Source organism: Crocodylus porosus, unplaced genomic scaffold (genome assembly GCF_001723895.1).
Source record: "Crocodylus porosus isolate Cpor-Errol unplaced genomic scaffold, CroPor_comp1, whole genome shotgun sequence".
Classification (NCBI taxonomy): Eukaryota; Metazoa; Chordata; order Crocodylia; family Crocodylidae; genus Crocodylus; species Crocodylus porosus.
Genome location: NW_017728921.1, coordinates 17,058,340 through 17,083,120, shown reverse-complemented (window position 1 = coordinate 17,083,120; position 24,781 = coordinate 17,058,340). Strand labels below are relative to the sequence as shown.

Below are 24,781 nucleotides of genomic sequence, written 5' to 3'. Positions count from 1 at the left end.
AGGTAAGCAGGTGGAATTTTCCACGTTCCACAGAGGAGAAAATGTAAGCAGAAAAGTGCCAAGGTCTTGGAAGGGAGGGATGATTTATGTCCTATATGTACAGCTCCTATATATGTGCAGTTTAGCTACAGGAAAGTTCCCTCCAAGCCTGCTGAGTGTGATGTAAGAGTGCAGTGTTACATGTTGCATACACATAGCAAATTCATTAGCCTGTGGATGGGGGACTCCAGGGGCTCTACTTTTCAGCTCTCCATTGTCAAACACAACTGCATCCTCACTGCCAGCATCTTTGACACTAGGCTTCCTCATGCACCATGGTTGTGTTTTCTTCAAGACCCTGTACTGCTAGTTGTGAAATTTGTACTATTGCTTCTGAGGGCCAGGGCTGAGGCCCACGTACTAACTAGCCAGGAGCTCTGAGTGCTGCTGAGCAGCCCTATACATGCTCTGGTATCTGCTGCCCTATCTACCAGTCCGTGCATGCTTTGGTATTTTCTGTGTACCTCTAAGTAAAATACAATAACAAAAACCAGGTTGCACATGGTATGCTTTGTTTATAATGATGTGCAACAGCTCAAGGTGCAATGTCTAGAGTCCTTTTAGTCTTTACAAAGCCAGATTTCAATGAAAAGCTGCGCTACAATTAAGATCTTGGCCAGGGTTCCCTGCCACCATGGTTTTCTGACACTGCAGGTTTTTTTCTATTGGAAGGCTAGGTAAAGAAAAGGGAACTTATTGATCCCAAAGCACGTGTGTGTGTTTTGGATGTGCTTGTGAGTGTTGCACACAGCTCAGCAAGGGGTACAATTTTGTTGTCGAACAGATTGAGTTACATGACTCCCTTCAGACCAGAGTTTTTGTTTGGCTCACACAAAAGAGAGCTTGTTTACGCCATTTCCCATCACACTTTTTCTTTCAGTAGTTGATTCAAAAGGTCTGAGCAAGGGGGAGTGATGAAAAAGCCAACAGTTTCAGTGGACGAAGCAGAAAGGTAGGGGAGAGGAATAAGTTATTTGTAGATGTGGGTACAAGCTAATTACTCTTCCTCCACCCAGCATCTGGATACTCCTAAAACTTTGAGTAGTTCAGAGTTTGGTTTGGATTCAACTTAACAGACCTCTTTGTGTCGTGGTTATAGAAGGGGCAGGGAGAACTATGGCTTTTAAGACTTGAGGTACAGCTTTGATTATAAAAGAATGTTATTAGCCCAGCACAGAACTCTAGAGAGGAAGGATTACCTACCCAGGGATTAGTCACTAGCCTAGGATCTGGGAGATTTCGGTTTAAGTTTGTGCTCTACAAACTTTCCTGTTTGCTTTGTCCCTCTGTTCTCTGAAAAATAGGGGCAATAGCATACAGTTGTTGTGAGATTAAATGCACTAAAACAAAGATTGTGATGTGTTCAGATACTACAGTTTCACGGACAGGCAGTGCTCAATCTAATTTAGGTTGTGGTGATGTCTCTTGGTCATCACAGCAACTGAGAAAAATCATTGCTGTTTATTCTAATGTTATAAAAGCCCAAGTCTGTCTGTCCCTAACACTTTATTCGCACTCTGATTGGCTAACACAAACAGCCAATCAGTGTGCTCCAAGCATGGGGGGTGGGGGGGAGTGCCTCTATGATATCAGAAGCTGTGCTGAAGACTGGACAGAGGATGGGGGAGCTGAGGCTGGTGACACTTCTTGCAAGTAAGGCCAAGGACTGGCTCCTCGCCCTTGCTCCCTGCAAGAGGCAGAACAGTGACACCATGGGGTGTTAGGTGGCGGTACTCCATCCCAGCCCCCTCCCTCTGCCTCTCCCATCATTCTTGATGGGATAGTGGCTAGTTTCCTTATAAATGTAGAGTAACAGGACCTGAAATGCTGACCTTACCTAAAAAAGGAACAATAACACAATCAGTAACCTAAGATCTCTAATCTGTAACAAGATATAACAGTAATTTTAAAATAATAGCAGTTTGTACTCAAACAGTACATGTTTACATTTTGGGGTGCTTGAAGTATTATGAAAACACTAATTAATTCAGCTGTGCATCACACCTGTGATATTGTAAGTAACCATTGATCCTCTGAATCATGGCTGCCTTGTGGTCATTGCTTGGTTGGAGAAAAGTTAAAGGACATCACCCTGATAGAAAGATGCCCTCGTTGAGGCACTAGGCAGTCAGCAGTAGTTCTTATCTGTTTTTCTCTGGCAGAAGCTACCTGTGATGCAGGTAAGGGTTATTTTCCTTCTTTTACTGATAGACAAACTGAGTTGCAGAAAGGGTAGGAATCATAGCAAAATCTGGGAGTAAATCAGTGCTGCATCATGGGGCTTCTGACTATCCACCATTGTCTTGCAACAGCAGTCCCACTTTGCTGCTTGATATCAGTGCAAAAAACCTCCAAAACAGTACCAAATAGTGTGTTGTTGGGGAGATGGGGTGGGAGGAGCAGGTACAGGTATGGGGGACAAGAAACAGAGAGATGGGGGTTAGGTTGTTTTAGCCACTGCAGTGTACAGTCCTAGTAGAAACAAAGTATTGGTAAATGTAATCTTGGTGCAGCTCTACTATCCCTTACAACTGGAGCTCATCCTAATTTGATACCTCAAGGTAAAAAGGAGAGTGTTGTCTCCACTCTGATTTTACACTGAGAGCTCTAATTCATGTGATCTTTGTCAGTGGAAGCATTTCACTCCTCTTCTACACCGAAGACCAGTGTGTGTGTGTATTTGTATTTGTACTTACCATTAAAGACAAAAATCCAGAAAACAGAATTTTAGACTACGGGCCAAAGATGGCCTCACTTTTTAGTGCCTTACTTCTAATGTTGAGTTAGGTTTGGTCTGACTTGCCCTTGAAGGGGCTTGGCTGTGGTGGAAAGACAAAAGGGGTTTGAAGCTAGAGCAGTAAGTGTGTAGGAGGGCGTTCTGGGTCCCCCCTCCCTCCACCTTTTCATTTACTAAATTTAATGTATAATTATCAGGAGGGGAGCAGCGAGGCTGCCACACAGGTTTCAGGTGAGGATATTGCTACTTCAGAGAGCAGAGAACCTGCAAACATAGATTATCACAGATCACTTATTTGGCTGTCTCAAGTGCCTGGCATTTTCCTTCCCTTGGAAAATGAATACCTGTGACTGGGGAGTGGTTGGATGCATCCTCTCCTGTTATCAGCCAGTGTTAGAGGGCCAGCATCACACTTATTCTTTGTACTTGGGAAGCATTTGGACTTGGGTGGGTGCTTGCTTATGGTGAATCATTATGATGATGTAGAGCTCTAGGGTTATTCTGTCTTGACTTAGTTTTTTGGTTCACATGGGATGGAGATAGAAACAGTTAACAAAAGAGCTATATGCTTTGCTGCCCCAGCCCTTTAAAATGGCCTTTCTTGTGGATTTGAATGATGAAGTTCTGATGATGGGGGAAATAACTGAGGCATTCAGAAGCTCAGCGGTGCTTGATGGTGCTGAAATGAGCTAGCAGTACTAGGGAATGATATCATGGGACTCTAGCAGAGTAGTAATTAGCAATGCAAAAGATGACAGATCCTGGAGGCAGCCCTGCTACCCACTTTGCTTTTGACCTCTCTGCTAAGAATGCCAGCCAGGGTGCCAATTAGTGTCAGTCCTTGCAGCACTGTTTATGATTAGGGATGTGGTACATTGGGGCTGACAGTACCATTGAAACCCTAATTTGTCAAAGGCACTGAGTTGCTTTTACTAGACTCTCTTCTGAAGGACAGATACAGGTTTCCCTCACTTTATGTTGTACGTATGTTCCTGGAAAACAGCACATAACTCAAATTCACATAAAGGGAACCCACCTTATAATGTAACATAGGGCTATGTTCCAAGACCTCAACTGTACTGACTCCCAGGCCCATTTCTACCACTTTTACAAGACAATGTTGGTACTTGGCAACAGCAGACAGTACACACAACCACAGGGTGGTGGTGAATGTTACTGTAATGGCGATGGCAACTACAGAAACACGTGTTGCAGACTACAAGTGAGGAGCACAGACTCACACAGGACACTATTTTGGTGCGCATCACTCCCACAATGCACCGTACAAAGCAGCTGACTGTGGGCTTCCATCACACTGATGCATAAGAGTGAATTTACTTTGTGTATAACAAATTTTTGGTATCAAAACGGTCATTGCATAAGAGTGAATTTGCAAATGCAGAACCTGCATAAAGTGAGGGAAACCTGTACGTATATCAGAATAAAGAACAGGCATGATCCAGGGCCTGAGCTGCAGTCCTCCACCCAAATGGATCCAAAGTTAGGCTTATAATCTGTTCTAGGGGCTTTTGAACACCCGCCTGACTGAGAGGGCTCCTGTCTGTGGCTGCAGTTCAGCCTGAAAGCAAAGTCTCTTCTCTTATCCTCTTTACTATCCTACATCTCTCTCTCTTTGTGATTTGCAGTTTCTGGGTATTCGTAATCATGGCGTGGGGAACTTGATAAAATGAGTCATGGCTCTGCCCTCAAAATGTGCAAAGAAGGGTGTATCTGTAAATGGTGAGGGGTCATGACACAGCTCTGTCAGTGCAGGAGGTTACAGGAAGGGGTTTCTTTAGACTCTGAACATTTGCAGTCCTTCATTCTCTGTGTTGGAACCTTCAGAAATCTCCGCGTATATCCTCCACCCCCACGCCACCAACCCTTTCTCTAAGCCTCAGACTGCAGCCATAGGCTTCCCAGTCTTGTGGATTGGTCTGGAATCCCATCAGAACTGTTCCTTGATTGTAGGGGTTGCTATGTAAAGTAATGTAAAATTCTTCATTTTGGGACCAAGAAAATAGCCACCGTAGCTCTTCCTCTAGGGATAGGGCACATCTACATGTGCATTAACATGCTTTAGTTAATGCACATTAAATCTAGTACAGCTGATCATTTTTACATGTGCAAGCTGCGCAGCACCAGGTGCTTTGAGAAGCGTTTGGCATCGCAACACTTGCAATTGTATAAGCAGCAAAATGTACATCAGTATGAAGAAAATGGCTTTGGGTGAGCTTTTGAACTAAAAAGTCTTAGAGGTGCTTTAGTTCAAAAGCGCACCACCATCATTTTCTCTATGCTGACACACATTTTGCCACTTACACAACTGCATGCAGTGTAGCATGGTGCACATGAGCTCCCATGCAGAGCAGACTTGATTAATCTAGTCTGCTCTGAAGCAGCGGATCGCCAGCACATCTAAGAACTAAAAGGTATGTGTTAAATGCCCTCTGTTGTGAGGTACTAGGAAAATGTGCATTAGCTTGGCTTAATGCACAATAACTAAAGAGCATACTTTTAAAGTGACACTTAATGCACATTAGCCTATTTTATTGTGCATTAAATAAAAAACCGTGATGCTTTAATGTGCATTAAAATAGGCTAATGCACATTAAACTGCATGTGTATGTGCACCCAGAAGAAGCTGCTTTCTCCCTGCAGAGGCAGAGTCTCTCTCATACCTGCAAAGTGGCCGAGTTGGTTTTGACTAGCAAACTATTTACAGATACCCACTCGACCTCCAATCCAATTCCTGGGCACCTCAGATGTGAGCTCACAGAACTATGGCCATTTGTTCCACCCAGACCTCCAACCACCATACCTGACATCTAGGAGCCTGGCAACTATCAACTGAGACTACTGCATACAGATCCAAAAAATCCTGATATACCACAGGAAAACATCTACCAGAAAACCTTATTCATCTAGATGGAGGAAGTTCTCCATGTAAGCAGCCTGACATCATCTGGACTTCATGCAGATCTTGATACCAAAACTCTTTAATTGGTTTTGCACTTAAAGCAAGCTGATATTTTTTCAATTGTATTATTATCTGTTACCAGTATCATTATTAATAGGTAATCATTATTGCCCATTAAATATTATTATCTGTACATACCCTGCGGGGCTGTGACTGAGATCAGAAACTCTTTATGCTAGACGCTCCTCTGGACAGGGCCTAAAATCTTATTAAAAGACCAGACATGATGGGAGAAAGGGAAATGTAGAGAGACAAAGTGATCTTCCCAAGGTGACTTGGTAGGTCTAAGGCAAAACAGAAAAAAAAGACCACTTAAATAAGGTTCATGTTTTGGTGAGTGCAGTGGGGTAATCTGCACAGAAGCAGAACTCCTACAGAATGAACTCTAGTAATCAGAAATATTTTTTCTTCCACTCCCATCCTGTCCTTAAGTCTGGTTGGTGCAGTGATGCACTCTAGAATGTCCTGATATTTTGGCTGGATCTTCAAACTAGTGTGGTGCATACTAAATAGGGCAGCTGGCATAGTCTGAGAAACCTATAATAGAAAATGGGGTGCAGTGCAAAGGTGGGTTTACTAGAACAGTTGGTGCTTGCTTGGCCTATGACTGCTTGCCCTGTACCAGTAGCTGTGGCTACTGCTGCTTGCTCCGCTGTGCCCTGGGCCAAGTTAGCACAGCATTCATAGGATTAATTATATCCCTGCCAAAGAGCAAATACTTTATTCCATTAAATTGAAAAAACAATTCCATTTGTCTATTAATCATCATCCGTGACTTCCTGGCTGCTGTCTAGCCACCACTGCCAGCAAGACATATGAGTGGCAAAAGGAAGCAGTGAGTACAGGAGGTTTTGACTAACTTAGTGTTTTTTCCTTGTACCTGTTACTGTGGGCATGATTCAGTTAGACAGGTAGAGGAGGTGGCTTCCAAAGCGATTTGCTGGCTTCTCCCTTGTTTGTTATGAGAAAAAAATAATAGAAATTAATTAGAGCCTTTATGAACAATCGTCCAATAACAAACCAGTGAGCCAGCCCAACAAGAGAAAGCATTGGGTTTGGCCTCCCCATCATTTGGTCTGAATGATATGTTTAAATAAATAAATCCTTGTCAAAGTGTTGTTGGGCAGTGGGGGCCCTTGACAGGTTTAATTCTGAGGTACAAAGGATGAACATAACTCATCCAAGCTGGTGCTCCCAGTTGCTTGTTGTGTTCTTATCACTGTGAGGCTGTCACTAATTACATGGAGCCATTGGAGTCAAGGGGTCCTGCAGGCTAGAAAATGGCCCAGTAGTTTGGCGTGGGGGAAGGAGGAAAGGGCAAAATGGCGGAAAGAATTGTCCAGGTCTGCCCAGTAGGGGCGGGCAAACTAACTCAGCGGCACAGGGAACCCGCCTTTGCCTAAGCCTCATGGCGCTGTTCTACTTAATGCCTTGTTTGCAGTTCTAACACTCTTTGAATACCTAAGTGCTTCCTTGCATAGCTCAGCAGCACCAGGTTCTTAGTTCAGATTTTAGTTACCAGACTTTGTCCACCTGGGTCCCCACAGTTCTCTCCTCCCAGGTAGCTTACACAGACACTCACCAGCATCATAGGCAAGACCTGCTCTGGTACTGTAGTTGTCCACATCTCCATTGGGCCCTAGGAGAAGGTAGACAGAATGGTTTGCTCTAAAGTAGCAAGAGAAAAGCTGCTTCCAGTAGCTTCTTCTGCAACCTGCCGTGTGAGACAAATGGGGACAGAAGCTGCATTCTCAGTGTAGATGTGGTGTAAGGGGTGTTTATTGCTTTTTGTAGCAGCAAAGTACATCTTTTTTATTCTGAAAGGGCCATCTTTTTTATTCTGAAAGCTCCAGGAGGAGAATTTTAGGGCTAGTTAAGAAAGGAAGTGGGGTGGATTGCTCAAAGAAAAGAACATCTGCAGCAATCAGGACTAGGTATCCTGATTTTCTTTGTTTAAAAATTGCAAATGCTCTGACTTAAACAAAAACCCAAATTCACAATTAAAATTAAATGACGCTATATAAATATATAGGTATCAATTGAACACAAGGTTTTATTGATATATTTACAATTCTAAAGCAATTTGGAAGCCTACCAGTGCCTCAATCACTAAAATAAAATACTTCCTAAGTACCCATAAAGGTAGGTATTTGATTTGGGTTTTTTTATCATGGAAAATTGGAGCTCCCTCTGCCCCCTTTACTCACCAGGCTGCAGGTCCAGCCCCCAGGGTCCTGCTGGTGCCGTTCATTCCCCACCCACAGCCATTGGGGGCCCTGCAAGCAGTGCCCAAGCCCTGGCTGCCATCCATAGGAGGCAGCAGCAGCTATGCTCCTTCCACTGCCCCCAGCCCTTTGCAGGCTGGAACTCTGCCAGCCTGCAGACCGCTCTTTGCAAAAGTGGAAAATACACGTGTTTCTCCATTTAAAAGAAAGAATCCACATTTTTCTCAGTTAAAAGGGGAAAATCATGTTCTTTTCTCTCTTTCTGTGGGAAATGGAAAACCTGGATCCCTGCTCATGATTGATACCGCGAGCATGGCACTTAAACCTGCTCCTTGGTCTTCTGTCAGAGAGATGTTTCTGGAGGAGTCTGCTTTTTCCTCTGCTTTTGTGATTTGAACAGGTTTACACTAGTGGTACACCAATAAAAATTTTCTTGGTCAATACCAGTAGCCAATTTATTAACCAGCCACCTCGGCTGATACCAATCCAATAACCAGTTTAGAGGAATGCAGCCAGACAGAGTGAAGAGCAGCTCCCTTCAAGTGAAGTCTGTGGAGGGGAAGGGGAAACAGGGAGGGAAGGTGTGGACCTCTCTCCTCCCCCCCCCCATGGTGAGGGAGGGAGTCAGGCTAGGGCAGGGGATGCTACCCAGCCAGGGCAGTGAATGGGACCCAGGGCTGGGGCAGGGAGCAGGTTGGAGCCATGGGCAGCTCATCCAGGGGATCAGCATCTTGGTGCTTAAAATGGCAGCAGAGGTGCTTGAGCTAAAGCTCCTTTTATAAGCTTTAGTTCAAGTGCCACCACCACCATTTTTAAGTGCAGGGATGCTTTTAACTGGAGCAGAGCCAAGTGGGGCGAGGGCGGATGCTTGCTGCCACTGGGCTCGAGGCTCTCCACTCTGTTGCCATTGCTCTGGAAGCCCTGGACTGGTTGCATGCCCCCAGCCTACCCAACAGCAAGGAGCACAACTCACCACCCTCACTGCTGCTGGGCAGGCAGGGGGGGTGTGCGTGGCCAGCACAGAGCTCGCAGGGGAGAGGCAGCAGGGCAGAGAGCCTCAAGCCCACAATGTGCAGTTTGCATCTGTCCTGCACACAAATCTGGGGGGGCACATGCCCCCCCATGCTTCCCTAGGGGGTGCTGCAGCAGGAAGCCACCCCCCCACGCCCTCTGGATGAACTGCCCCGTGACTTGGTCCCACTTCAGCACCCTGCTCCTGCCCTGGGTTCTACTCACCACCCTGGCTGGGGGGGTCTCAATCTGCCCCTTCCCTTCCACAGACTTATCTGCAGGGAGCTGCTCTCCACACTGCCCAGCAGCATTCCTGGTAACATTCATGCATGCAGCTGCACATGCACACAGCATCCGGGGACCCCAGCTAGAAGGCATCATTAATTATATTTAACAATGAACATTATCGGCTACACCAACCAAAAAAAGCTGATAGCCAGTAATGTAAATTTCCTTTTTATTGGTGCTGATCTGATATGCAACTGATACATTGGTACACCTCTAGCTTACACCAGAGTGGGCTTGACTCTGCCAGCAGTTGCTCAGGCAACGAGCAGGAACAAGCATAGCAAGAACTAGCCCAACATGCAGTGGTGGGGGGAAGGTCTCCCTCGAGTAGCAAAAGGTAGAGAGGGATGGATCCTTGCTGTAGGCAGGGCCTGCCCTGGGATATGTCAGGCCAAATGTGGGTTTGATGGTGGCTCTGGATACATCTGTTTCTATCTTGTCTATGAAACTTCCAGAAAATAGCCTCTGCTGCAAGGAGAGTAAGTATTAACATACTGTCAGTCCCAGGCCTCCTGTACTGCATAAGCTTTAGTGCTGCTTTGGATCATACACTTCTCCCATGTATATGAATGCAGCTTGCCTTTGGTTCAGTTTGTTAACCTGCATTGCAACAAGGATGCATTGGCCCTCCACCTGTGATCTCCATGGCCCTCTTCCAGGGAGCCAAGAGGTTATAAAGATTTCTCATGTTCTAGGACTACTCTACCTCATGATTTGTAACTTAATGTCATGTGCATGCTGGCTGATTGACCAGCTCTCCGCAGGGTTAGAGGCCAGTTTTCTGTTACAGGCCACCCAAGTAGATACCTGTGAGTAAATACTGAACTGACAGTGGCTCAGACAAACCCATCCATTGCAAGCCATGTGTATCTTCAGCTATTGGCACCCATACATCAGAGCTGACTTAAAGAATTAGCAGACCCTCCTCAGCAGCACTGGCTCGCAGGCAATCAAGAGGCTCTTTGGAGCTGAGCCACTTGGAGCTCTGGTGGGAAGCTCATCTCAACTGCAAGCTGCTTCTTGCAGCTCCTGCTTTGTTCAGCACCCTTCAGTGCACTAAGGTTAGCAGTGCAGAGGGCAGAGCACAGGGGAGCAGGAGGACTGGGGACTAGCTCAGTAGTACTTGGACTGAAGTGGAGGTTTGGAAAGCACTCTGGATTCCCAGAGGAAAGAGGCTTTGGGAGGGCAGATATTACTGTGCTGGAGAGAGAAAAGTTGAAAGAAAAATATCATGCTCCCTCCAATGCGTGGAGACTGATGCTGCATGGCTGGAGGAAAAAATGAGCCAGGTGTGGCCACGCAGCCATACGGAGGGGTTTGCAAAGCTCCATTGGTCGCAAAATGGAGACACTCTTTGAATTTGTATCTCTGTCTGAGAAATCGGCTTGTTCTGCTCTACGTGAAGGGCTGGAGGATAGCTGTGGAAGCCTGTTCACATCACGGGGCGATTGTGAAACGCACTGCTCTGCATGCTGCCTCAGCTCAGCCTACAGTGCCCCCTTTGGACTGCACTGAAGCCCAGCTGCAACAAATCACCCTTTTACATGCCAGGGATTCTTGCTGCCTCTGGGATCTTGTCTTCCACATCCTCATCTACCTGGGGCAGCCAGAATCTGCCCCCAGATATGTATGCTTGAGCCTGCTGTATCTTCAGCCAATAGGGCACAGCCAATATGGGCACAGTCTGTGTTAACATTAGGAGTTCATGAAACAAAGCATTTCTAACCACCTGAGAGCAGCGTTCATTCCTGCTCCATTCAAAGTCAGTGGCAAAACTCCCATTAAATTCAGTTAGAGTATGTTTGGGCCCAGGGCTTGGTTAACTCCAGCTTTCAGGCATCTAGGAAGGTAGGATAAACTTCAACAAATAAAATAGAAATTGAGATTGAAGAGGAAGTGCACAGCTGTATACTGTGACAACAAAATCCCCTTCTGGGGTCTGGCTTTATTAGCAAAGGAATCAACACTAAGACAACAAAGTTCAGGTAAAGCCATTTCTCCAGGATGAGCTGCTCCTAGGATTCTTCATTGATTGTAGATTCTGTCCCTCCAGCATCCACGTCACATCACTTAATATATAACTGAGATAAAGAGTGCCCTGCCTCAATGGGAGCTTAACATTTTCTTGGAAGAACTGGTACCTGATTCTCAGTAGACAGGCAGTGAGCTGCTTTAGGGACACAGAAAAAAAAAGCGGAGAGATCATTGGATTCTGATCATACTTTGGGGAAAAGGGTTTTAAGTCCCTATACTACTTATGACTATTTTGAGGTCTATGGAGAAATAGGTTAAAACACAGATGACTCTGTCTTGAGCTAACTTGGCCAATAGGAGCTGAGAGGTCGAAAAGATTCTCCACAGGTTTACTGACCTCTGTCCTTTTCTATTTGCATAATGGGATTAAATGAAAGCAATTGTTGCCCTGATATTTAGCTTAGGCTGTATCTGCTTCTTTCCCAGACCTGAGGAAGGGTATTTTGCACTCAGAAACTTGTCTAACATTTAAACCAGCTATATACTTGGTCCAATAAAAGATATAATCAACAAATCTTGCTCCTTAACAAAGAGGAGTGAGTTTGCAAATCAAGTTCTCTGACACTAGGAAACATTTGCAGATGTTGCAATGTTGTCTAGTGATTCAAACACGAGGCTGGAAGTCAGAACTGCTTGGTTCCGTTCCTAATGCTTGGTTACTAATTTGCTGTGTGACAGTGGAAAAATCACTTAACCTCTTTGTGTGACCTGAAGACTAAGAATAATAATTATCTAGCTCCCATGGGGTGGTGAGGCTTTATGGATGAGCATTTCTCTTGTGTAGAGAGAAAAGGAGCTAGAGAAAAACTGGGGGCTAGAGACAGCCAGAGGTCAAGCTCACAGGCCCTCCTAAGCTTAGCAGCCCATACAGCTGGTATGGTTTTAGGTGCGCTCATTTCCATTACCAACAGCCCATGAGGGAGCAATGGGGCTGGCATCTTTTGACTTCACAGCTGCATTTACATCGGGGTTGTTTGAAGGCAGCCTTTGTGTGAATTCTTAGCCCTCAAGCCAAGATGAGACACCTTAACTACTCCTGCTGTGCCTTAGTGACAGGTTTAAATTTCTATTAAATACAACTGCACTGTGAAACCCCCACTGTCTCTGAGCTGGAAAGCACTGCTTAGCTAAGAGGTCTTGGCTGATCAGTAGCATTTGGATCTGTGCTTGTACTGCAACTGGCACATTCTAGTCGTGTTTGGGGCCTCCGGGAGCCCAAGGACTCTGTTCTGCAAGCAGCAGCAGAATGCCCTGGCTTACCCAGCTAGCATGCATGGGGGACCTCTCCTGGGCTACATGCACTTTGCGTCAGGGCTGCTGGTCTGTGATTTGCCATGCCTGCTGTGCTACCTAGACATACAAATAACTCATATGCTCACACACAGGATTAGTGCTTCACTCTTGTGTCCAAGAGAACTATTTATTGTGTTTACATACAGCATGGACAATATGGAAAACACTGGAAATATTGCATCACTAGCTTGGTTTCCTAGACAATGCTAAAAACGGTGACTCAACTGTTCGCATCGTGTCTCTGTTATGAGACCACCCTGGCTACAGATGGTCAGATGGACTGCAATGTCTCACAAGGAGCAACCCGAAGTTCTGCTGCGGTTTAGGACAGCCCCATAGGTGTTTCTGCATCTCACTCCTCTGGACCGGAAGACTGGCCTTTTCCCTGGGACCTTTCTCCCTCGGCCAGGTTGGTTTTGCTTTTTCGTTGGTTTGGTGTTTGTACAAAAGCCGCAGTTTGTAAAACTGCTCTTCTCAATCTGCGAGGATACCTCCTCCCCTACACTCCAGCCCCTCCATGTTCCTGTCAGCACACACATACCCTGTTCCCAGATATCCTGACACTGCAGTTTTGTCACGTGTTCTCCCTGGGCCTGACCACTGCATTGGGTCTCTGACTGCAATTCCTTTTGTTTGGACATTAACACAAAACACAATGGGAAAAAAAAATTGAGCCAGGCATAAGGGGAGACACGCTCTGCTGGGCTCTGGCTCCAATCTCTGATGCATCTGACAAAGCCCGAGAGCCGCTCGACCCTTGGGGCAGCTCCTTTCGCACGGCTCAAGGCCACAGGCCTTAGGGTTTACAGAACAAAGAGAAAACGGAAGGAAGGGAATAACTTAGGACCAAGCGTTTCTTCCCCTCCCCTCAGCCCAGTTGCTTCTGGAGAATATTTTGAATCCAACAACTCGTTCCCCATCCTCCAATGAGATCCTGCTCCGAGGCCAGGTTCGCTGTAAGTAACTGGTTCCTGTTTGGAATGTCAGCAATGTGCTTGGCTGGCAGTGCGCGTAGGGAGATAGGGTTTCATTGAGAACGTGGTGAGGCTGAGATGTCGGGAAGGCAAGAGAAGCACCAAAGGAAGCTGGTGAAGCTGGCCCTCTGCTTTGTGTTTGCACACAGAGCTCTCCTTGCTGCGGCTTCAGTCTGGCAGCTGAGGCTCATCATCCAATCACCTCTCACAGCACTGCTGGGGGAAGTCACGTGAGGTGGCTTTGTCTTTGCCCACTGGCTGAATGCCTTCTGTTCCCTCCTCCTCCTCGTCCTCTTGCTGGCTGCCCTCATGCCCACTGGAGAGCTCGGAGTCGCAGTCAAGTGACTCATAAATGGTGGGCAGTGTAGTCTGCTGGCTGAGGCGCTTGCGCAGCCCCACCAGCAATGGCTGCGGCATGGAGGAGACATCCACATTGTTGCCAAGGTCCACCCAGGCCAAGCATGGGAACTTGTTCATGTCCTTCATGGTATCGGTCAACTCTTTCATGGTGGCTCTGGTCAGCCGGTTGCCATTCAGGGAGAGATGAGTGAGCTTGGGCAGCGCCCAAAGGAATGGCAGGAGCATGCGCACCATCTCATCATTTAGCTCAGTGAAGCTCAGGTCCACTGAGGTGAGGTTGTCCCCATTGTTCTGCAGGTAGTAGGCCATGCGGTGGACATCTCGCATGGTTAGGGGGATCCCAGATAAATCCATGGAGTCTTGGCTCGGCTTCTTCTGCAGGTTGTTCTTCAGGCTGACAAGGAGAAGAGGACATGGAGTTTATTAAAACAGAACCAATCAGCACAGGTCTTGTAAAGTTTCAATGTGCAGAGCAGTCACTGTCTAGATGCCTCCTGTGTTTGTCTGTCCTCTGGGACAACTGGGGCTGGAGGGTCTGGTTTTAGGTGTGGGAGGTCTGAACTAATCAAGTTCCAACACAACTTTAATGAGTAGATTTAAAATGTTTTCATCTAGGATTCTTTTAAAAAATATATATTGATAGAAACAACCAACCTAAAAAGCCTCTCAAATTCACTGGTTTATACTTGCTGGCTCCCAGTTTTAGTGCAGAGTGCTCCCATGTCTCTGGTAGGGTGGCCATCATAGAGGACAGTCCAGTTGTCCTCTGTCCTCTATTGATATGAAACTCTTTTCTTGAAGAGAAACATAGAGGACATAAAGGCGTTGGGTTTTGTATCAATAGAAGACAAAGCAGCAGAAAACTGGAATGTCCTCTATGATGGCCACCCTAGTTTCTGGTATCCTCAGGGTAACCTGCAATGAAGCTGTTCCCCCATCTTAGGGCTCAGACACAGTAAAATACTTAGAGATGAGTCTAACTTAAGCACATGAGGAATGGAATCAATGGGATTATTTGCATGCCTCATGCCAAGTTCCATGTCTTAAGTACCTTGCTGAACTGGGACCTAAGAATAAACAAACCATTTCAGCCTCTTGCCTCCTCTGAAAGGCTGCTCCCAAAGTGGCAATGAGAGAAGATTAAGAGCTTGGTTTGTTTAGCGTAATAAAACAAAGATTGAGAGGGGATATGATTACTCTTTTATAAATCCATTTGCAGGGAGGGAGAATAGCTATGTAACTTAAAGAATTATTTTGGCATAAGATCAAATGGATCTAAACCAGTCATAAGTGAATTAGAAATCAGAAGAAGGTTTTTAACCACGGGAGAAGTACAGTTCTGGAGTGGTCTTTGGAAGCAAGTTGTGGCGACTAGAAATTGGAGTTTCTTAAATATGGAACGTGAGAGGTTCATGGAAAGGGCCTGTATGACATGTCTACTTGGTGTAGTAATTGAATGTTTCATGAAGATTTAAATATGGGTATCCCCATGGAGAGACTGAAGGGAAACTTGAACCCTTTGTGGAAAGCAGCTGGAAAGTCCATTTTTTTAGGACTTCTGTCAGTCACCTGCAGGTACCAGGAAAAAATCTGCTCCCCCCTCACAATGACTGGCTTCTGGGTGCTTTCGGGTTTTTCTCTGCCTTTCTCTGAAGCTTTGGGCATTGGCCAGAGCTACAGGTGGGTGCTGGCTTGGGTGTGCTGACACTTCGTAGGCACCAGGGAGGGTTCCCAATCTCTGTCTGTTAATTCTAGCTCATGTGTTCAGAGTAAAGGAATTGTAGAGCTGGGGTAGTATTTTTCCTAGGTCAGACTATTGTGGACTGTGGTATTTTTGCCCTTCTCTTTAGGGCAGGACATGGTTGTCTTCCCAGGTCATTTCAGCATACTTTAACCAACTAATTTCCTATCACTCTAGTAGCCAAGACATTGGGGGCACCCTTGCCTCTCCTGCTGTTCACATGTGACATGCTGTATAGCTTTTGACAAGGTGCTTTCTGACGGTGTGTGTGAGGGGCCTCCTAGTACATGATCGTTTGGACCTTTTTGGAAAACCGGGTGCCTGCATATGCAGGAGACTAGTCCCAGTGGCCAGGAAAGCCCCCTCAAATCCTATGCTCCTAAGTGGCAAAGTTCTGTGCATACCATGCCTTAAAGCAATTCCCAGGAGTGGGCAGATGGGGATGAAATGCAACACACTGTAGACACCAGGACAGTCAAAGCAGCCTTGGCACTAGATAGGAATGTTCTCATTCGCTGTTCTTGGAGATATGGGAAATACTTTCCTGCAGCAATAGGAAAACTATGGCACGAGGGCTGTGAGAAATTTCGTCGGCCATTTTGTTTTGACACCTTTGACTCATTTCAAGGTCAAAACAGCAAAATCAAAATGAAACAAAGGGCTTTGCCTCAGAACAAAACGAAGCTAGTCAAAATGTTTCCACCATAGTGCTGGGGATGGAAGTCAGTCCAGCTGGGCTGACTCCCAATCCCTGGCACTGGATCAGGCCATGGCTTGGAAGTCAGTCCAGCTAGGCTGACTTCCCATCCCTGGCACTGGATTGGGCGGGGGGGTGTCCCGGATCTAGCGAAATGTCAAAACAGCCTCACTGTTTCGACAAAGTAAAACAGATCAGGTGTTTCGAATCTAAATGAAATTCAGTATGAAATGCTGTTCCACGCAAACCTTGAAACACAAGGCAAATCAAAACAGTGCCATTTCACACAGCCCTATATGGCACCCCTTTGTATAGCTCTGCTCCAGGTTCCATTACTAATGCTCTTATCCCATGTATTTTGTCTTATAAAATTCATCAGGAACATAAATTGATACAAGTAAAAAAATCTGCATTAATGGGTATGCTGACACCTTCAGGGCCCATTTGACTGATAGACATTCCTGTGTTGTCAAGCAGTTGCTTCATAGAAATGTGAGATGGAGAAGACCTCCCAAGTAGCTAATCCATCTTCTCACCAACACCTAATTGCCATATTAACTCAAATATAAGATCAGTTTTTTCCTCCCAATAAGCATGCTGGGGGGACCCTTGTTTGGTATTCACATACAAAACAACCTCATTAAATACACTGTCTATCATTAAACTACCATCAGATGCAGCATGTGCTTGGTAATAGAAACCAACCACGAATGCAGGCCACACTGAGCATGCTTATAAAACACATGGCCCATATTAGGCAAATATGCTGATGGGAACATTTTGTGTGTGTGGGGGGGTGTTATTTAAAAAAACAAACCACCCCCTAAAAACAAAACAAAAAAACTAGGCAATTACTCCCCAAGGGGGAACAAGCTCTGAGCCAGCACTCCAAGAAGCTGAAGCGAGCTCTGATCCCCTCCCCTGATCCAAAAAATGCTGATGGGACCCTTTTTTGTCTGTGGTGCTTAATTTTCCAGTTGTCCCCCCTGGAAAATTGTAACATTTGTAATTTTCCCCCTATATAGAACCTAATTATTTCAGAGGGTTGCCTTACATTCAGGGTCATCTTAGATTCAAGAAAATATGGTAGTTCCTACCCTTCCCTTACTAGCCCTTTCTCTCGCCTGGTTTTACACATCTGTGTTCATCTTCCATGTCCCTTGGGAGATTCCCATGTATAAGGCCATACTTGGAAATTAAGATGCCATACTGAATATACAACTGCAATAACAATAATTGATAATGTCTCTCATTTTATGTGGCATTGTTCAGTTGGAAGACCCTGAAGTACCTTACGACTTATGCCAAGTGCTACCCTGAGTTATATTCTGTCTGACCTCCATCTGGCTATTCAGGGGGTTAGCTGAGTGTAGAGAAGGGTTAAATTGGCCTGTATTTACACTGTACTCACAAGAGGCCAAATACTTCATGGTCTGGGAGCAGCTGGTAGAAGACATGGGCACAGGAACAGATTACCACAGGACAAAGGAGGGTGAGGGTTTTACAAAGCATCCACTGCCCTGCAGTAACTGTCCGTGTGTGTTCTCATCCTGCTATGGTAAAGTGAACCAGCAGTACTTTACTTTTTCTTCACTGTGGACTAAGCTGCTTCAGGTTTGTTTTCATTTGTTGCAGGATAAGATTGTACATACAGGTTGTTAAAGCAGAGAAATGGATGCACTATAAAGCCCCCTGCCCACTTTGTAGTGAGCTGTTCCTGGACCCATGCCCTTAGTCATTTGCAGTTGTATAAAATCTGTGTGAGATGATACCAAGTTGAAGTCTTTTGTCCCCCAGATTCAATGCTGGGGTCTGGCCCCCACTTTGTACAGAGGTATGTGACTATGAAAAATCAGGACCACAGACTGCAGCATCTTATTAGGGGTATGTAGGCAACTTAGTCAGACATAGCAATAGGAATACAGAGGGGCAGGAGGTAACTCTGGAATCAGGTCAAGAGAAGAGGAGTTAACCCCCTTCATCTTGTGATACCCATGGTCATCTTTGCTTAGTCCATCACTAAAACATTGGCAAAGGCAGCAAAATAGTACTTCCCCCAAGGGGGGGGTGACCTAGGCAGGGAGAGTTGGTAGATGATTTTTTTTATTTGGAACTAGACTATAAGGGCATCTATACACATACTCAAGTGTGTGGGGGGGACACTTTAATTAGAGCAGCCACTCTAATTAAAGCACCTGCAACATCATGCATTTGGTGTCCCATGCTTCAAAATGGTGACAGGGGACTTGAACTAAAGCTCATTCGACAAGCTTTAGTTCAAGTGCCTCTGCTGTCATTTTGAAGTGTGTGGATGCTGACTAGGTGTGTCAGGAGGCTGCTGGAGTGTGTTAATTAACTCAGTTAATCAGATCTGCTCTGACTCAATTAGCACATGTTAGTACGCATCAGAGCAGACATCTGGCACATGTATAGGTGACTGAAGACAGAAAAGAAAGAGGCATTTTATGTTCTTTAACCTCTTCAGCTGAGCTAGCAGCTCTTTTGGGTAGTAGTATTCAGTTCCCGCTGATGTATCTGAACTGAATGTCATGCATAAGCTATAGAGCTGGGTGCTCTGTCCACAGGAAAGGAATGTACCAGACTCTGTGACAAAGATGACAGGGTGTTTCCTGGATGTGCCAGGTAGGCAAGATTGCCTGGGAACAGGCATTTCCAGCACTAGTAGGATCTGGATGGAGAGATGCCTGGTGGCTGTACAGGAGGCAACATGACTGAGCAGAGCAGGCTCAAGTCTATTCTTGTCTATGCTGGTATAAATCAGAAGCGGCACCACTGACTGCTATGCTGGGTAAACAAGGGCAGTATCAGGCTCAGAGTTGTTTGCATCTGTCCCAGTTCGATCCAAACAGAACTCAGGACTCCTTTCCTTGAAATGAATTTTTGCACTGCAGTGAATTCCCTTTGCAGAGATGAGCCCTGCTGCCCAGATGCCCTGGTGGATAAGGCACCAGGGTGACAAGAGCTGAGGGGTGCAGCACTGCTGGACCCATAGACTAGCAAGCCTACAGAAAATGCGTAGTGGGGCAAAGCTTTCTCTGCACATCCCATCACTCTTTGTGATGAGCCAAAGGACTCCCACAGCCTGGCAGGGATGGGGGACGGGCACTGGCTCCGCAGTGTGACGTTGGAAGCCTTTTCCCTTGCTCCTTTCTGTATCAGGGAATTGGGGTTGAAGCAGTCCCCTGCACAGGGACTTTGCCTAGCGGGTGAAAGGTTTGATTTTTAGTGGCCCTTGGGGTATTCAGTGTCCTCCTATCAGAAGGTTCTGCTGTGACCCCAGGTAGTAGAAAAGCCAGAAGTGGGGCTGAGCTGGAAGATGATAGGACTCTGAAGGCGACCAGTCTCTTTCTTCTCTTATAAAGAGATTTGCTTGTCCTTATTCATCCATTAATTCCCACCCCTGGTTGATCCATCTGAAGAGACTGCAGTAATAAGTCACGGATTCTGCTCCAACCAGATCAGGTACCTTCTGTCTCTTTCCCCAGCAACAAGTCAATGCCCAGAGGAGGCCTTAAGCAAGCAGACAAATTATCTTCCTATAATTGATTCTCCAGACAGAGAGAATACTGGCTGCATGTGCTGAGCTTGCTTCACTCTTGGTCCTATCTCTCCCTGCTCTGCACTTCTCTTACTCTTGCTCTCTCTCTCTCTTCCTCTGTCTTTCATGGTAGCTTTGAGCTGCTGTGCTCCTCCCTCTGACATTCCCTGGCACATTAGCATCCCTCCTTATCTAACAGAGTTTCTCCTGCCCCCTAAAAAGGCTTGTTTAAAACAGGGATGTTGAACCTGCGGCAAGGAATCAGTTAAGTGTGTACACTATAGCTGACGGCCCTCGCACCACAGCCATGCACAAAGCCAAGGTGTCGGGCAGGAACTGCTTGACCTCGAGCATCTAATAAACCAGCAGAGAGGTCACTAGTCTGTAGGCATTTTTCCCTCACTTTCTTAAAGAAGTACAGCCCAGTTCTTAAAGACATTGAAAAGCAGCTTGCTTCCTTCCCACCTGTTGGTGCTGGTCATGGGTCCAGTATTGCACTTATGTGGGAAAGCAAACCTCCTGAAGAATCTGAGTGCAAAAGAAAAGGGTCTGAAAACAGTGCTATAAGAAGTTCAACTCTGAAGTGCCTAGGGATAATTTAGTTGGGAATGGTCCTGCTTTGAGCAGGGGGTTGGACTAGATGTGACCAACCTCCTGAGGTCCCTTCCACCCCTAATTTCCTGTGATTCTAAGCCAGCTACCACCTTAACAATGCATTCCTCTCAAAATGACCCCTGAATGCTCATGTTCATGTGCAGATGAGAAAAATGCCAGGTTATTCACAGAGAAATGGGTCATCTATTATTCGCTAATTTCTCAATAAATTGGCTGAAAAATTGCCACCACAGAAAGCTTTTCTGTGAGACAAAATAGCTGCATAATGGCATGGCCAGCCATTCTCCCAGGACTCGCTGGTGAGACAGCAAAGGCAGTGTTTCGCCAGACTCTCAGCTGGTATAAACTGACAGAACCCTGCTGGAGTCAGTGGGCTACTTTCTGCCTGCTGAGGAGCTGGCCTGTGAATGCAGAGAGCTCTTGTGAGCTCTGCAAAGGGTTGAGGGGGAAAAAGTTCCACTCCCAGCACCTCCAGACTGAGGCTGCATCCCTGCAGGGGCAGTTGTGGGTAGAACTGTGTATTACTGCATCTCTTGGTTCCACCATGTCTCCAGTGATCCTTCCCTGTGCCTGGCCCTGTGTTACATAACCCCTGCACAGCTTCACAAGATCCTGTAGAGAACAATGACATTCTCTTGAGTAACTGTAAGCAAGGAGCAAAGGCAGCAAGGAGCAGCCTGCCTTGTCAGGAGCAAGAGCCAGTGCCCAGCAGAAATGCCTCCTGCCCTTGGTGCTTGCACAGAGCTCGTCTTTGCAGCAGGAAATGTGTGAGAGGTTAATGCTGGCATGTGTGACCCTGTGATGTGTACAATGCCATGCCATTAGGTGGGCTCTCCTCCATTTGCAGTGTTGTGGCTCCCTCTGATACAGCATTCAAAACACTGGCAAATAGGGTCTATATTCCCTTTGGTTCCTCTCCCTGGGAATGGGCCCAACTCCCATATGCTTCCTACTTGGGGTCCAATCCTGCTCCCACCAAAATTATTGGGAATGTTGTCATTGGTGCAGTTGGGAGCATCCCTGTAATGTAACTTTATTCATATGCTCTACTAGCCCTGTGCAGCCTCCCTTCCAAATGCCGATTGTCCCTGTGACAGGGTGTCTGGTCTTTGCCAAACTTGCTTTTCAGCTGGTGTTTCCCAGCTTCACAAACCTGGCAGTATAGTTCATGTTATGCAAGGCCCTTGCCCTGATTTCTAGGAAGATAACAGAACCCCATGTAAACATTCATCCTGCAGTGCATCCAGGCAAATGCTGCCTTGCCTTCAGCCAGGGACATATGCAGGCCAATATGTGCTGAGTACTGCACATTGAAAGCTCCTGGCAGGGAGATCTGGTCTCAGTAGAAGAAGTGCAAGAGACAAGCTTCAGTACATCCGCATTCCCCCCGCCTCCCTCAGTTTTTCTCTTGGATAATAAACATTCTCTCTGCACACGGCCTCAGCCAGTGCTTCTGCTTCCTGGGAACTGATGCTTAACTAATGCAGGAGGCTTCAGAGCTGTCTAGATGAAAGACTCATAAGACACAAAATTAATCACGTCTATTAGAAAGTGCCTGGCATTTGCCTTCAGATTCTTGTCCCTGGGGCCCGGCCCTCATTTTTTAATGCATCAGAGTCTGGGAGAATGGCTCAGCCCATTTCCATCTGAGCTGAATCCACCTCCTCCCCTCTCAACTTTCTTTTTTCTCGTCAGCTGCACTCTTTGGCATTCACAGTGAAATGCTGCATAGGCGCTTGGCTGCACTGGCACTCAGAGGACACCACTGAGCAGCCTTTTCCCACAACCAGAGACCATCTTGGCCTTCTCATCAGCTCTGCAGGGTTGGAAGAGTTAATTTCTTTAGGGAAGGGATATCCAAACAGTGCCCACTTTCAGGCTGCATTAGCAGCTTGCCGGAAGCCCAGGTCTCACACTGCTTTTGTATCAAATGGAGAAGTTTACAACTATCATCAGCTTTAATTCAGAGGTATCCAACACAATGGGTTCTAGCATGCAATGCTTCAAGAGTCCTAGCCTAATATGGCAGCTGATATCACTCCTGCTGAGGAAGACTGGATAGGATTCCCACAGCAGATAGATGACTTCCATCCCAGTCTGAAGAAGCATTGGGAGGTGAAAGCAGATCTCCAGTGGGTCTCTAATCTACCCATCCATGGGATGTTTGGGCTTCACAATGTGTGTGTCCTGCTCCTAGCACAGGCCCTGCCAGCTGTGATTTCAGCAGTATGCTGCAGCACTGCCTGGGGAATTACCAGCCATCTCCCTTTGCATCCAGCCTGTAAACATTTCCCTGTGCTGCCTCATACAAGTGTATAGCCTATGCTCATTAAGGGGAGCTGCCCCTGGTGGCTAATAAACTGGGAATCAGCAGCTCTTCTCCGTTTAGAGTCCATGAAAAGGCAAGGATGATTGACTGTGCTGTTTTTGGATCACATAGGGGGTAGACTATGGCCTTTTCTTAATTACTGACGCAGCATAATCTACCTTCTCTTGGGTTCCTAGTGGCTCCAGACACTGCACCATAGTGCAGCTTCTTAGGGCAGAGTATGAAAGATATAAGAAAAGCCTTGTCCATGCAGCTCTGCTAGCTCCTTGCAGGACAGAGCTGCTGGGGAAGTTGATTTACCTTGACTTCTGGAGGAGTGAGAAGTGGCAGTATTTATTTCTCCCAGTTCAGTGCTGGTCACTGTGGGCCATCTTGCCATCCCACTGACCAGGCTCTTTGGCACATGCTATTGCCCCAGCTGATGCTATGGAGGGCTGGTGACCTTGACCACAGGGTGGGTGGAATATAGAGATGGGCTTTCTGTTACTCCTCATTGCAATTGGGACTGTATGATATTAGGCTGCAGCCCTGCATCTCTTCCCCCTTCCCCCACTGTTCAGATATCACTGGCACTATCCCTTTTTGCAGCTGAGAGAGGCATGATCTGTGAGCCAGGCACATCTCCGTTTTGGCTCCGCCACTGATATTCACTGCGACCTCAGACAATTCACTTCCCATCATCAAGGTACCGCACTACAGCCCTGAACAAGGAGACTGAACAGACTTGTCATTGTATCAGATTAGAGAGTGCAGTTTCCTAACTGGTTTCCATTTACTTGCTTAACTTTCTCTTTCTTCAGCTGCCCTGCTTTCTGCTCCCTTTAGTGCTTGCTTGTCTTTGCATCCCTGCTCTTCTACACCCATTTTATCATCTTTTAGTCTTATCTTGTCTCTTACTCCCAGACAGGGTATTTTGCCAGCCACAAATGAATGAACTAAAACCTACCCAGAGTAACCAGCAGATCCCTCCCACCTACCACATAACTGTTTTTCCTGGCGCACAGGTCCCTAGAGGTGTCAGTGTTTTGCTGTGGGATTCTCTAGTCCCTAGCTTCTGCTTGTAGATGGGATCTGGGTCCTAGAGACTCTTCTACACTCTAAGGTGGAGGGACAGCCCTACAGCAGTAAATTCTACCTCTCTCTACTGCCACATCCTAGACATATTTATCTGTTTAATATCTTGGCCCTGGGCTGTAGTGTACCTGAAGGGATGCTCACCTGATCATGGGTTAGCATGTCCTGTTTTCATATCACAAATCATCCCATGAAGACAGCTATTTTGTCTCTCAGAAAAGCTTCCATAGGGGCAATTTTCCAGCCAATTTATTGAGAAATTATGAAATTACAGTTGACACATTTCTCTGTGAATCAGCTGGATGACTTTGGAGAAGTGACTTTTAATTCTCTGCTTCAGTTTCCCATCTACAAAATTAGCATGAAGCAAATTCTTTTTCCTTCTGCCTAGGAATGCCATGAAGATTCTTTAGTTATTATTCTGTTGGCACCATGTAACTGCTAAAACTTATTCCGATCTGCCAAAACTGTCACCTAGGGTACTGAGTGATGTTCTTGGAGAACAACAAAAAATACATAAAGCGGTTATGAGCTGTTTTCCCTCACCCCCTCTAGACTTTCTCTGCATTTCCAAATGCTTCTAACACTGCAGTGCCTGGGCACTGCACATAAATTAGAGAGAAACAGTGAGATGTGTCCAGAAGGGACAAAAAAAAGCTAAAAAGAAAGGCTACAAAGGATGGAGGACAGGATTCACCTCCAAGAAGGTTTATTCTGTACTGGTCCAGTCCTGCAGGAAGCAAACCAGGAAAGCCAAGGCTGCAACTGAACTCCAACTAGCTTCGAGCATCAAGGACAATAAAAAGTCCTTTTTCAGATATGTGG

The 24,781-nt window shown here is 46.2% G+C and overlaps 1 protein-coding gene across 1 annotated transcript in view; it reads right to left on the bottom strand.

The window, feature by feature from the left end:
• Positions 1-12,701: 12,701 nt before the first annotated feature.
• The window catches only part of LRRC75B (leucine rich repeat containing 75B), a 36,512-nt gene continuing 24,432 nt past the window's right edge, over positions 12,702-24,781 (bottom strand). Inside the window, exon 4 of the mRNA XM_019539149.1 lies at positions 12,702-14,335. Coding sequence (XP_019394694.1) covers positions 13,780-14,335 — 556 coding nt within the window. The 3' untranslated portion in view covers positions 12,702-13,779. The remainder of the gene's footprint in view (positions 14,336-24,781) is intronic.